The sequence below is a fragment of the Lissotriton helveticus genome, chromosome 5_1, assembly GCF_964261635.1.
Source record: "Lissotriton helveticus chromosome 5_1, aLisHel1.1, whole genome shotgun sequence".
Lineage (NCBI taxonomy): Eukaryota > Metazoa > Chordata > Amphibia > Caudata > Salamandridae > Lissotriton > Lissotriton helveticus.
Genome location: NC_136065.1, coordinates 2,037,056,235 through 2,037,071,246, shown reverse-complemented (window position 1 = coordinate 2,037,071,246; position 15,012 = coordinate 2,037,056,235). Strand labels below are relative to the sequence as shown.

The 15,012-nt window shown below is 48.3% G+C and overlaps 1 protein-coding gene across 1 annotated transcript in view; it reads right to left on the bottom strand.

Annotated features, from left to right (window-relative positions):
* Nucleotides 1-15,012, bottom strand: part of LOC144756224 (complement C4-like) — a 1,111,910-nt gene that overhangs the window by 588,394 nt on the left and 508,504 nt on the right. Inside the window, exon 17 of the mRNA XM_078645841.1 lies at nt 14,090-14,290. Within this exon, the coding sequence (XP_078501967.1) occupies nt 14,090-14,290 (201 nt within the window). The remainder of the gene's footprint in view (nt 1-14,089; nt 14,291-15,012) is intronic.

Genomic DNA, 15,012 nt, shown 5'->3' with positions numbered 1-15,012 from the left:
TTTTTCCCCGTGTGCCCGTTTTGTCCTCCCCGTTCCCAAGCCGACACCCAGCTCTGCCGATACCACCCTCGCCCCTCCCCGTACAATAGAAAGCTTCCCCCATCAAAGAAATCCCCGGGTTGATCAAAGCCCCCACCCCATGAGATCCAATCAAACTCCCCACATCCCGTGACTCGGCGGATTATCCAGCTGCGCGATGCTCATCACCTGTTGTGATTAGGGTGGGGATTTCAACTGTAAATGTGTGTGGGAACGGGCCCCAAAGGGGGATTCCGGGTATGTCTTTCCGTATATCAAAGCTTTGTCACATATATGTAAACTGCAATAAAAACCATAAAACACTGTATATAAGGGGCCAGGCCTCAAACGTAAGTTAGAGCACCTCAGAACGATACCTTCTGTCCGTTTCGTTGTGTTCTCCTCCGGAGAGAATAAAAAACCTTGTTTCCTGCTTTCCAGTCTCCAGCGCCTGCCTCTTCATTGATTTAAATGACTAGAGGGTCACAGAGGCAATACCGCCGGGCAAATATCGATTGTCCCCGACCCGATTGAAACTGTTTTTACAATTGGCGTCCCAAGCGTGGGGCCCATCAGCGACTCGTGGATCCAGTGGGAGAGGTCCCGACGACAGAGTGAACGACTGCAACGATCGGGAGAGCTCTTGCCCAATAGACCCTCGTCTGGCAGCCGATCATCCGAACTTCACTAGTTCCGAACAGACCTCTCTCGAGTGATCTACGGTCCTGACTGGGAACCATCAGGAGTGCCGTGAGAAATACGAGAAAAAGAGGACGATCGGGCGCTGGATTCGGAAGACAAGAAACTGTCCACATGGTCCGGGTAAGGTCGTGTTGCCACGACTAATTGCGAAATTTGTTTTGATCGCTTGATTGTTCAAAATACTAGTATTGCCTTGTTTATTTTTATTTAGAGATTCACTGTCTGCAAACGGAGAAGCAACAGGCTCTCTCTCCCTTTGCAAGCAGTGGAGGATAAGTAGGGTAGCAGCCGTGCTTATTCTTTTTCTCCCCCACTCAATAATTGCTTGAAACTAAACTGTTGTTCACAAACTATTGTTTCCTGGAGATTCTCTGTCTGCAAGCAGGGAAGAGACCATCCTTTTTGCAGATAGTGAAAAGGGTAGGTAACGCAGATCTTTGCGGTCCTACTCATTCTCCCCATTGTTATTTTGTTGGTCTATTGGTTTTTTTTGGATCCATGAGGTATTCACTGCCTGCAAACAACGTAGAATAGAAATATTCTGTCTAGTCTTTGCACCTAGTGATAAGATAGGCAGTGCTGACTTTTTAGTCCCTCGTTACGAGCCGTCATGTCTGTCTTCTCCCCATTGATAAATAGCCTGTTTAGCCCGGACCGGGTGTTAGAGGTGGACCATATGGCTCCACTAGAAGGCACCCCTAATAAGGACATGTTCATAAACTATGGGTTAGTCACCATAGCTTATAATAAATTATGGCACAGGTATACCGAAGATAGCCAAGACAAACAGTGGCCACTGGCAGGATCCTTTGACCTTGATAAAATAGAAACGTTAGAAATAGCCCTTCGAAATAATAAGACGACGCCAATTATGCTCGACAGTCTCGGTATGTGGCGCAGAGAGGCTACGAAACGACAGAGAAAAGACGAGGATAAACCAAGTAGGGAAATATACCGACAGGACAACCCCAGGACACCGCTACCCACAACTTACCCCCCGACACTATACCAAGGACGACCAGACTTAGGGTCAGACCAATGCGCTTTTTGTAGGTATGTCGGACACTGGAAAGCCCAATGCCCGACCCTACTGAGCGTGAGTAGGAGCAGAGGACCGACAGGAACGACAGACCGACAGTACGAGAAAAGGCGCGAGACAGAGAAGAACCCGACTTACATAGACAGGCCAGACAGAACCACCACGTTTGATTATGCCCGATGGCACAGATTTCGCCAGGAAAATCTCAGCGGCATGATCAAGTTCTCCTAGGTCGGGCAATGTCAAGACGGGAACCCAGCCTCGTTTAAAAACTTACAGACGGAAAGAGATAATTATGACCGATAACTGTTTTTATATTTGTCTTGGGTCTTTGTATGTCGTACTTGTACTGTCCCCCGTCTGAGTTCGTGTGTATGTAAATGTACAAATCTGCGTCACCCCTCTACACGTGTTTCCGTGTTACTCGACCCCTGTTAGCAGAAACTTAGCATAAAAGCAACCTGGAAAGAAAGAAATGATAAAACAAAATCCGTAGAACATTAATAAACTTGAACTTTTAATTTAACACAACAAACAAGGAATAATAACGATAAACTGTAAAAAAAAAAAAAAAAAAAAAAAAAATGAAAGTCAAACAGAACATTCGCCCCCCCCCCCATTCTGGAACCTTCCAAAGTAGGGCAGGGTTACGGCTACGCCCAACCAACGGCAACCCATATAAGGCGAGCCCCGCCGCCAACTCTTGGTCAGGAAATCTTAACGTATGGGGGAGCCGGAGGAGAGGCAGGAGCCCGCAGCCTGGGCATTTGCAGGTAGTCCCGCCACATGTCTCCTTGGCCGGCCGCAACGGGCCTGGAAAGACTAAGGTAGTCCCGCCACATGTCAAGAGGAGAGCGAGGCACCTCTTCCTTTTCTCTTCTGTCACCGCCGCAGCAGTCCTGGACGGCGGGATGTCCTGCACGTACCTCCACAACAATTTGTCCAAGTTGGGCTGGGAGGGAGAGGCGACGCGGACGAGCCTCTCCCACCTCCACCGGTAGGAGGTTTCCCAGCCCCCAGTCCGACGCCGAACACCCCCAGTCAGGCGATGGTGCCCATACTTCCACAGCACCGGACACACCATGGTGGCACCCCAGTACTTGCGCAGCACCGAACACACAATGGTGGCACCCCAGTATTTGCGCAGCACCGAACGTACAATGGTGACACTTAGGGAACACCGGATGCGGAGAGGCCTTCATGCAGGGCGATGAAAAGGAGCGGCATGGAGTGCACCGGGAGAAGGAGACGATGTGAACGAGTCTCCCTCGCCCCCCCCCAGGTGGGGGCATCACAGCTGCACCCCAGCTGAACGTCCCGCTCTCACAAAACAGGGACCTCTTCCTTTCACTCCGAAGGGTCTCTTCCATTCTTGCAAACTCGACGAGGGTGGCCCCTGTAGGGCCTCAAAATGGCGTCTGGATCCGCTGGAAGGCGGGCCCCGGCCACTAGAGTAACTTTGGCCAGCCATACAACTCGAACATTTGTCCCATGGAGCACGAGCCCCCATCTCCGGCAGCATCTCCGCAGCCTTGAAGATCATACAAAGGTCCCCGGCGGAGCCTTCGGCCTTTGCAGGTTTCCGGTAAGGGACGGCTGCTTCGATCGCCAACGAAACAAACACGACATTGCCACACCTTCTGTTAGCGTGAATTCTAGAACTGCCGAAAAGGACTCTGGTCCAAACTGCCAGTAATGGAAACATTTCCCCCTGATGCTGCTTCCGGACTGTGCCGGCCCCGCCCAAAATGGCGCTGGTATCAATCGGAACTTACGAACACCTCGTGGTGTTCCTTCGCACTAATATAAACTTGATGTTCTGAGATTTTTGTGATCCTTTGTACACTTGGCTAGAAAAGACAAGGAGAGCTCACTCGACGAACAGTATGAAAAGATCCCCGTTACAAACGTTGATTACGAATATACAATGTATTATATTTTTATAACTGATGTAAACCTCATTTACGATACATGCGTACGGTATGTATATAGGAAATCTGATTACAACTGTTATGATTATGTTTCTAAATTATGAAAATATATGCCCCCGAACCCCCAGCCAATTAATAGACGTTTTAGTCTCTCACAAATGAATGAATAAAACTTTCCGATGTTTTTACTGTTGCAAACGACACCCCCCACTGTACGCACTTTAGCCATTGCCACGACCGACCAAATACGACCACACCCTCCTAATCCATATGCTGAAATGAATTTGCAAAATAAAGTCTTTGAAACTATGGACGGGTATTGCATGCTTTATTTTAAAACAATATGGGATGGGTAGGGAAGTTCTTTTTCTGTGCACCCTACTCTGCTCTCTCTTTTAAGGTTAAAGGAAGATGGTTGCCCAGCCCTGGAGGACGGATCGGATCGACAACACGACACTCCGTCTTAAAAGTACGCGACTGACTCATGAACTCTCGCGTAGAGGAAGACCGTGACTTCCAAGGATGGGTAAAACGAATGGTGTAAATGAGGGAATGTAAAAGGAGGGTGAAATGAAATAATGTAAATATTGTAAAGTACAACGTTCCAAAGTAGCAGGGACCCAAGAACCGAAGAACTTTAGAACGCCACGGCGTTGAAAGAGGTTTAAGGATCCCGATAGTGAGATATATCCTTTGACTAGATACCTCGCACTAGGCACCTCTGGTTTCCTTTTTATGTTTCCCCGCACACGCCCTACATGAACACACTACCCCCCCTCGACTCCGAAAACCATATCCCCGGGGACCCTGCCCCAAGGAGGAAAGACGAGTTAGAGGTAAGTAAAGGACTTATGAATCCATGTATTTGTATGCGCGCGAATGCTGTCTCCCCCACCCCCCCCCCCTTTTTCCTCCCTCTGCAGGTTACATCAGAGATTACAGCCAAGGTGTGGCGAAGATCTGAGACCTTGCCATGTCTAAGTGCACGAAACGGACTAGCGCCGCAGGGTGGTGTCTAAGCACGCCTGCAAACTACTCACGTATCGAACAAACCCGAAAAATTAGCACAACCTGATAAAAAGTGATCACCCTCAAACCAGACCGGACGAATGAACCCACGTTACGTATGATGCGAAACTGAGAGGGAATGTGTGTGTGTGTGTGGCTGAGGCGTTGACCCAACTGGTCAAAGGACCGAGAATGCGAGAAAGTGCGACAAAATGGTACCTCCTTTTTCTTCTTTCCTTTTCCCAAAGCACGTCCCCTCTACCCTGTCTAATGCTCAAACTGCATGATTACAAGATTCTAACGTGGACTCGTGAATACCCTTTACTGTGTAATGCACTAAATAGCCTTTCTCGAACGCACTGCCGCCCTCTCCGTTGCACGTGTACTATTTAGCCTGCCGTTGCACTCTCTCTCTCTCTCTCTCTCTCTCTCTCTCTCTCTCTCTCACTCTCTCTCTATTTTTTCACTACCACTCTTCCGAGTGGTTAGCCCCGAAATTGGCAGATTGCCACCCCTAGCACACCACCTAATTGGCTTCAAATACCGTCAGTATTTGCACAAACATTTGTCTTTAATGCAATCACCCTGAGGCCGCGTCATTACCTCTCCTTTTCCGCTAGAAGTCAATGAACCCAGGTTGGGCCGTAAGGGAAAGGACAGGTAAGACGACAGAGGTTCCCTAATCTGGCCCGAAACAAGGGAACTACATGTCAACGGCTCCTATAGTATAAAACAAGGACCTCAGAATACGCGACCCTCCCCTCCCCGAATCGTCGCAATACCCAAACCAGAAAAATGATCACCCCCGTTGCCTCCCCTGTCTATGTCCCTGGTTGTTTCCCATAAATCCCCTGTCCTTCCTAGTTAAGTAACCGGGCTGTAAAAGGTTACGTAGGACCCAGAATGATGTTTTACAAGGTTAACAGACTAGACCAAGGTAAAGAAATCATCAAAATGAACCTCGCAGTAGCTGAAAAACAGGATGCACCGATAGAAAGGAAATGTTTAGCCATGTTCGTCTCTCAGCAAAATACCTGTGTAGTACCATGTTGACGACTCACTGTACCCTTTTGTAAATGTGAAACTCTAGAGAACGGCATATCTTTGCCAGATTTATCTCCCGAAGGTGGGTTACCATCAGATGAACTGTCATGCCTGTAATAAATGATTATGAAGGAAAGTCATAGTAAATCCAGCAGGTCCGCCACCGGTCATTCATATGCCAGTTGTGAACGTTAAAAATGACGGACATTTTCATTCTTTGCCTGGAGCTGGGAGAGAAATAGACTTTTTGATTATCTTCATCCGAAAATTTTCTAAAAGACTGTCTTTTCAAACTTGTTTAAGGGTACTGCTGTTGGAGGAGAGAAGGACCGGATGTGGGAGCACGAGGCCCGACTGCAGACTAAGGGACACCTGCGACATTGGCCAAGGCGAGACCACGACTGAAAAGAGCTGCAGGACGAGGCACTGTTTTCGACAGCATGAAAAGAAAGGGTCGACCTGATGCCCCTGCTCGACGTCCAGTGCCTGTCGACGAGTCCCCGCTCTCTGAATTCCGTCACACGCCCGCCTTTTTGAAGTCTCTCGTTCCCCTAGTTTGTTCCTAATTTGGCCTTGCTCCATCCCCCTCTTTTTCCTCTGACCTACCCTATAGACTGTTTTGAACGCTCTTCTTCCATCGGAACTTTCTGACAATCACCTCAAAGGACACGGGGCGAAAAGGACCTTTTCCGACCAGAAACGCGAGGAAAGGGTCGTGCCCTGCAACGCAGAACTTAGACCAGAGCTGGACTCGTAGCTCCACCGCCGGTGCTCAACAGCGCCAACGAAAGACCACAAAGAACAATGAGAACTCGTAAACTTCAAACGTTTGACCTCCTCAACCACCGCTTTTTCTACGCCTCATTTCTCTCCCAGCCACCATTGTATTGATCCTGCTCCAGTCCGAATCCGAAATATGTATTAACCTGCCAGTTTACGTTATGATATGTACTTGCTGCTCGCCGTTTTTGTATTTCATTCCTATGACTTTCCTGCTGAACAAATTTATCAAAGTTCATCAAATAGGTGCACCTCCTAAAAACTAGAAACCTCAAAATGTATTGTTTACAACTCTTTATCTTGGGTTTCCTACCGTTTTCTCTCTCATGCTCACCACAATAGACCCGAGTAGAAAATGAACCAACAAGATGTCTTGAATATGTTAAAGGAGGGACTGTGGAAAATTAGTGCGTTTTGGTGAACATTATCTGCGCCATCTTGCCTCTTCCCCTGATGCCACACTTTTGTCGTGCGCGCCCGCCATTTTAAGATGCCCCGATCAGAACCAACCCTTTTGCATGCCGCTGGCCCCTGACATAGCCCTTTGCCTTCGCTAAGCCTGCCCGCTGACCACCCCCTGCTTGCACCTGCCTTGAGTCATAAACCCCTCTTCGGCGCTGCTCTGCCCCCGGCCCTCATCCTGTTCCCAGCGCGACACCTCCCTGCTTTCCTTTCATGATCTCCGGCCCTTAGATGCAAACCCCCCTTTTTCCCCGTGTGCCCGTTTTGTCCTCCCCGTTCCCAAGCCGACACCCAGCTCTGCCGATACCACCCTCGCCCCTCCCCGTACAATAGAAAGCTTCCCCCATCAAAGAAATCCCCGGGTTGATCAAAGCCCCCACCCCATGAGATCCAATCAAACTCCCCACATCCCGTGACTCGGCGGATTATCCAGCTGCGCGATGCTCATCACCTGTTGTGATTAGGGTGGGGATTTCAACTGTAAATGTGTGTGGGAACGGGCCCCAAAGGGGGATTCCGGGTATGTCTTTCCGTATATCAAAGCTTTGTCACATATATGTAAACTGCAATAAAAACCATAAAACACTGTATATAAGGGGCCAGGCCTCAAACGTAAGTTAGAGCACCTCAGAACGATACCTTCTGTCCGTTTCGTTGTGTTCTCCTCCGGAGAGAATAAAAAACCTTGTTTCCTGCTTTCCAGTCTCCAGCGCCTGCCTCTTCATTGATTTAAATGACTAGAGGGTCACAGAGGCAATACCGCCGGGCAAATATCGATTGTCCCCGACCCGATTGAAACTGTTTTTACAGAGATGGCAGTCATTATAAAAAAAAACTCCCCATTTGCCATTTCACGCACCTGGTTAGATCCACTGGGGACGTACGTGGGGGTTCAGGGGACTTGGAAAAGAGGTACATACACAATAATTTCGGTATATGCACCACCGAAGCTTCAGACACGTACACTTAAGGCACTTGCCACCATTCTCCTGGACACAGCCGACACTATCCAGATAGTGGGAGGTGACTTTAATGATGTGATGGACATTGAGTAGGATCGTTCAGGGATGGTGGATAGAGGGGGGTCACGGACCGCCCTGGCGACTCAGATCGACACTTTGGGTCTCATAGACGTCTGGAGGTGGTTGCATCCTACGCAGGGTGCGTACTCCTATTACTCGGGGGCTCATAAGGTGTTCTCGAGATTAGACTTCATATTCATGTCCAGGCAGTATTTGAAGGTGGATGATACGGCGGAATACAAGGCCAGAGGGATATCGGACCATTCACCTTTGTGGGTACAGACCGGATGCACCCGGGGCGCTATGGGAGTCTCCTGGCGCCTTGCGGCCTGGAACCTTCAAAACGCGGCTATCCGACGTGGTTTGAGGGCGGACATCAAGGTCTATGTGGCGGACAACGAAGGAACAGTGGACTCGAAGGTCACCTTTTGGGAGGCCATGAAGCCTGTTCTACGGGACAGACTGCGAAGTAGAAAGGGAGAGGAACGCCGTAGGCTCCAGGCTGAGGTCACAGTTGTGGAACGGAATATCTTAGCATGGGAAAAGGATTACCAACGCCACAAAGACACTGAGACTCTTAGGAGATTATTAGGCGCCCAATGCATTATAGGGAACTGGTCACTAACGAGGCGAAGACTCAATCCCTGGCCACCCTTCACCGTCTGTACGACGTGGGCGATAAGTCGGGCAAACTCTTAGCGTGGCTCAGTCGTAAGGAGCAGGCAGCTAGATGGATTGAGGCCGTACGGAACTCGGAGGGAGTACTTGTCACCTCTGATCTGGCAATTGCTGACACTTTTGCCTCCCATTATGAACTTTTCTACGCAGCTAGAGATCTAGGAACATGCGAGGAGGCTGGCATCTACATAGCACAGGCGGAATTGCCTACATTGTCTCCTGAGGAACTTCTGGCCTTGGAGGCGGACATCACAGCGGACGAAATATTGGAAGCTATAGCCAAACTAAGACCGGGGAAAACTCTGGGTCCGAATGGTTTTCCTGCCGAATTTTTTAAATGTACGGCGGACCTTTTGGGTCGGCATCTTAAGGGGCTCTTTACCGAGGCCTATCAAACAGGAGAGCTTCCCCCAGACCTCTCCATGGCCACGATTGTCCCGATATACAAAGATGGTAAACCCAGGGAGGACTGTGCATCCTACCACCCCATCTCCCTCCTCAACACGGAGGTGAAGATTCTGGCGACCATCCTGGCGCGGCGTCTGAGGTCAGTGATCTCGAACCTTGTGCATCTGGACCAATCGGGCTTCTTGCCGGACAGGGCGACCAAGTTGAAACTTCGGCGTACCCACAATTGGCTCCAGGAAGTGAAGGGGCGGAACGAGCCGCATTGGTTTCTCTCCCTTGACGCCGAAAAGGCCTTTGATGCAGTACATTGGCCATTCCTTACTGCGGTGCTCCATAGATTTGGGTTTGGTCCTAAGTTCCAGAAATGGATCCAGCTCCTTTACACCGATCCGAGTGCCAGGGTGAGGATTAATGGAGGGCTATCCCATGAATTCCCGGTCCGGCGGGGGACGCGCCAGGGTTGCCCCCAGTCCCCCCTCCTCTTCACACTTACTATCGAGGTCCTGGCAGCCAGGATACGCCAGAATGAGGGTATCTCGGGTTTTAGAAGGACAGACACGGATCTCGTACAAGAGAAGATATCACTCTATGCAGATGATGTCCTTCTGTATATCTCAAAACCCGAGACTACAATACCGGAACTATTCCGAGAGCTAGGACGATACGGTAGTTGGGCGGGACACACCATTAACTGGCACAAATCGATGCTCTATGACCCGGGAGGTAGGGACGAGTGGGTAGGGCTGCCGGATCAACTACTGACGACTACTGAAGGCTTTCAGTACCTAGGGGTATACATTACATTGGATAAGGTCTCTCTTGTTCAGAAAGAACTTGGAACGGATCATATTGAGCTCGGCGGCGGACATGGACCACTGCAGGCAGCTCCCGCTCACACTCCTAGGTCGAGCAGCAATGTATAAGATGATTATACTACCAAAATTTCTCTACGCACTGCAAAATGAATATTATCCACTTCCAGCCTCGGTACTTACCAAAATTCATTCTGCTCTACGAACCTTTCTGTGGCTGGGTAAGCAACTTAGAGTGGCGCTGACGACACTCCAGAGACACCAGTACAGTGGAGGGATTTCACTCCCTAATCTGGAAGCTTACTATTGGGCGGAACACATGACACCAATAATTGACTGGCTACATGCCCCGGCGGACCACCCGACCTATGCTCTGGAGAGGCTGAGGTTGTCATCCTGAAACCCATTATACTATATATACGGAGGCTCTAGACGAGCGCCGCTGCTGCCTGCCACTATCCTCACACTCACCGCTTGGACCAGGGCTACGAAACGCATGGGCCGGGACAAGAAGCCGACTCGGCAGACGCCGCTGTGGCATTGCCAGTGGCTGACAGAACTCCACAAGCTACGTGGTTTCCGGGGATGGGACGACATCGGCATTTCCACAATAGGTGATGTGATTGCCAAAGGAGAGTTGAAATCTTTCAACGCCCTCAGGACAGAATTTGGGCTACACAATTCCCAACTCTTCAAATATACCCAACTCCGACATGCGTGGAGGGCACAGAAAATCCCGCTCACTGATATCCCTGAATATGCGCCTTTAGAGGGACGGCTCCTTCAGGAGCAGATCCCGGGGAAGGCGGTCTCCCTAACCTACAAGACTCTGACCAACAATATGTTGGGAGACCTGATGAAGCTTCGACATACATGGGAAGGGGAGCTGGGAGTCATGGAAGATCTAGACTGGGAAATTGTGTTAATGCATCCCCGGGAAGTGGCTATTAAATCCAGACTACGCCTCATACAATTCAACGTGCTCCATAGAACCTATTACGACAGATTGAGACTTCGTAGAATGGGGAAGGTGGAAGACGCACAATGCCTAAGGGGCTGCCAACAGGAGGGGGATTTCTTTCACACTATATGGTCATGCGACAGGATTCAGACATTTTGGAAACACATCTTTACAGAACTAGGAGAGGTCTTGGGGATCCCGCTTCAGTGTGAACCTAAACTGGCATTGCTGGGCATGACCAATGAGATAGATCTGCCATGCCCGCTTCTTATTTTCTTAGTGCTGGCGTTGGTGGTGGCTAAAAGGGATATTGCTAAATATTGGGGGTCACCGGAACCTCCGGGACTGGAGGAGTGGAGAAGGGGGCTGGACCTGTATATGGCAGCCAAGAGAGTGACGTATAAAGCAAGGGGGTGCCTGAATAAATTTAGAAAGGTGTGGTCCAAGTGGCGGCACTACCATGGGCTGGATGGGGGGTTGTGAAAGAGGGGGTTCCCTCGGAAATTAGTGACATTATGGCAAACCTTGTTTTGGAGGTGCATGGGGTGGGAAGGGAGGGGGGAGTGATTCTGCTGCTGATTATCGACTGCTTTGCTGAGTTCTTGTTACATTGGTTTGTTGAGCGTCAAGCTTTAATGATGTCAGTTGGAGCCATGCATTTTGGTGCAAGGACACTCCATGGCAATAACCGTGAGGAGCCAGAAAAGAGAAATCCAACACCAAACTAATGATCTGCTTAGAGATCATGGCACCTTCTTGAACAATTTCCAGAAAATTCTCCCAGCAATCTTTTGGAAGGTGTTCTGCGAAGTGGAGAAGGAATGCCACAAGGCTCGATAATATCTACACAAGAGGGCTGTTGCGCTGGCTACGTTCATGTATGTAGCCGATGTTTTGCAGACTTTGAGGCCCGACGAGTCCAATCTTTTTCCCTCTTTATCCGGAGGAGAAGTGACAGAAGGAGATATAGCGTGAAACTTACATGCAGCTAGAGTCACCGTGAAGTCAGGTGGAGGGTCTGCGTGCAGATATAATGGATCTTGATCTGGAGGACGATATTTCTTCTGGAGCCTGGATGGTGCTGACTTTGCCACAGCTTGAGTGAGAAATAATTCCTTGGCGGGCTCAAGAAGACCCGGCACTAGTGAGAGTAAAGGTTCATTGGTGAAGGGTCTTGAAGATTACCGTTGACGATGGCGTTGGAACCGCCATTGGTATATTCAGTTTAGCCGCACCTCTAACAAGAACTTCTTGAAAGGTGTTTATGTCATAAATTGGTGAGAAACGAGGTTGAGGAGAGTCAGACAAGGTGGGTGCATAGTCCCTGGTGGAAGAAGACATATCCCCATGGTGATGGCGGTGAGATCTCAATCTTGATCTGTGGTGCGTTCTGTGATGCGAACTAGAGTGTCTTGTTCTAGTAGGAGAACGCAAAGATGGATGATGGTCAGGGTGTGAGTGTTGGCATATCCTTGATGTCAATCTCCTGGGATCTGGAGTGCTAGGCACATGCAGCACTGAAGGAGGTGGAATCAGAGGTGCCAGTAGAGCTGGTGGTATTGGCAACACTGGAGGTTGTGGAGCCACTAGAGGTAAAGAGGGTGGTAGTACCTGCAATACAGGAGCAGCAGAGCTGGTGGGGCTGGCGACTTTACTTGAGGAGAAGACAACAGAATTGGAGAAGATGGTGCCTCTAACAGAGCTTGAGATCCTACAATATGAGTTAGATAAGGAATAGATTAATCTTCTTTTAGAGGGCTTCCAAGGTCTCCTCAACGTCAATGGGCTTATCGAAATCGACCTCTGTTGTCGTCGTCTCAGCGTTGATTAGCTTCACAACGACAACCACGCACATCGACAATTTGAGCTCTTGACACTGAGCATCTACTTCTTGGCGACGGTGGGTCAGAGTCCCTCGACGCCAAAGCACTTTTTGACTTTGGGCGGGGATGAGTAGAAGGTCTCAACCTCGCATGAGAGTGTCTTGACGTTGAGCGTTGACGTTTATACTGCGTTGAGCCAGTCATTGATGGTAAGCATGTCGACGGTATACCTCCTTTTCGACATTGTCCGCCCCGACGTCGACCGGGACCGAAAGTGCTTACTTTTTGAAAAACACCTCTCAGACCTTCCACAATGAAGAGTTACCTTCCCCTCGCTCAGAGGTCTCTCCGGCTTCTTGCTTGAGTCTTCTTTCATCTATTCCTTGAACGTGAATTTTCTCCCTGTCACTTAGGGTTTGCCTGAATAAGGTTTTGCAAACGTCACAGGAGACAGGTAGATGTGAAGAAGGCAGGCAGATAATACAGACCTCATGGGTGTCTGTTTTGGCCTTTTTCCTGCCACAGTGATGACAGCTGTCGAATAAAGAAGGCTCTTTAAAGACTAAAAAACCTCTATTACTGTCAGAAAAGTATAAAACTCAATAGGTGAATACAAAATATTTCAAGTGAAGCAAAAATCACTGATATTTAAGTCTGCATTTTGAAGAAAAAACTTCAAAAGGTCGAGTTCAATACTACACGGGTCCTGTCAGCAGGCGCCAGAAAAAAAGAACAGTGCTAACTGCCGCTGGCTGGGCATGATGCGATATTGGAGGTCAGACAGTTCTTAAAGGTACATTCTCCTTTTTGTTTCCTAAAAATGTCAGCCTATGGGCTATATTGCCCTGCATGTCTTCATCTTACTCTCTTATGGCAAAACAGTTTGTGGAGGATTTCTTTTGTGACCTTACAAAGTTGTTCATGCATTAAACGCCTGTTTCCTTGGATAGTCCCCTTTTGTTCCATCAACATTAAAGAATTTTGACCACAGTAGCCTAATTCTATTGGCTGCATTATGACTTTTTAAGTGTCTTTTCAAGACCTTCCTGAAGAAAGGCGAATTTCAGCACTTAAAAAGACAAATTGGAAAAAGTGCTCCAGGGTACCCGCAGGCTGGTGGGACTATTCAACGCTTATGACTAGAAATGAAAATCCCCTACTAGAGAAATGTTGTTTCTTTCATACACCGAGAATATGAGCACATATACATACACATTTAAAGACATAATAAGTGGGATTTTATAGGCAAATGCTTCACTCTGAAAAGGAACATATTTCCTACTAGTGCTGCACAGTACAATTCTTGACTGCTAATATATGCCAATATGTTGGTAAGATGTAAGATAGTCATATCACAAGTAGATGAAATGAACAAGGTCACAAAGAAGCATGGATTCTTACTTCTTCCCAGCCCAGTGGTCACCTTCTTGTATTTTTCCCGTTGCTCTGCAGCAAATTCGCAGCACTTCAGCAGGGCACTTCTGCATTTCTTATCTGGGACTCTATTGGACCTCTGTTCACAGGTGTGCTTCATGTGTGGGGGCAGGAGCGCCACGCCGCTTATGCAACACTGTTTCAGCTTGGCATCAGTAAACTCTCCGACTGTAGCATGCAGGAGATAAAAGGCAGTACTGATGAGCAAGACAAGAGGGGGTGGAGAAGAAACACAAAACAATGTAATAAAAAGCCCTCATTGTGCATGAACATAAGAACTGCTAGTGACATGTTGCCTGATGGCTTTACGACAATAATACACCCGTTAACAGTGTCGACGGGAAAGTTCTGAGGTGCAATTTGTTTTCTTATTGCTTTGGCTACTGGTAACTTTTCCTGCACCCTCTCTTCTGATAATGTCCAGGATCACTGTGCAGGGGAACTCACCAATCAAGGTGGTCACATTTCCTTGTTTAGAACTGCTGCAGTATCCCTTACACTCTTTATGGTCTCTAATATGAAATTAATCGATTTTATGTTTTTTGTCTTATTCAGAAACAGTCTATCTGATATGCATACTACCTGAAATATGAATTGAATGTGCTTAGTTAAAATAGCATACTGTCTATGCAATTTTTAAAGCTAATGTTATTGGAAGGTGACGTTTGTGCAGTAACTCAGAGTGCAGTCTGTTATCCTACTCTAGATTGTGAGTACTTAGAATCCATTTTAATGCTTCAAGCCAGTGTATGAAAAGGATGTGCTGCTTCTGGTTAACCCGCTGGTGAGTGTACATTGTTACCCTCTTCGTAGGTTAACGTACTCCCTAAAAGAGATATGTGGAAGGGGAGGAGTTCACTGCGTTATCACAAACCAAAATCAATTCAAGA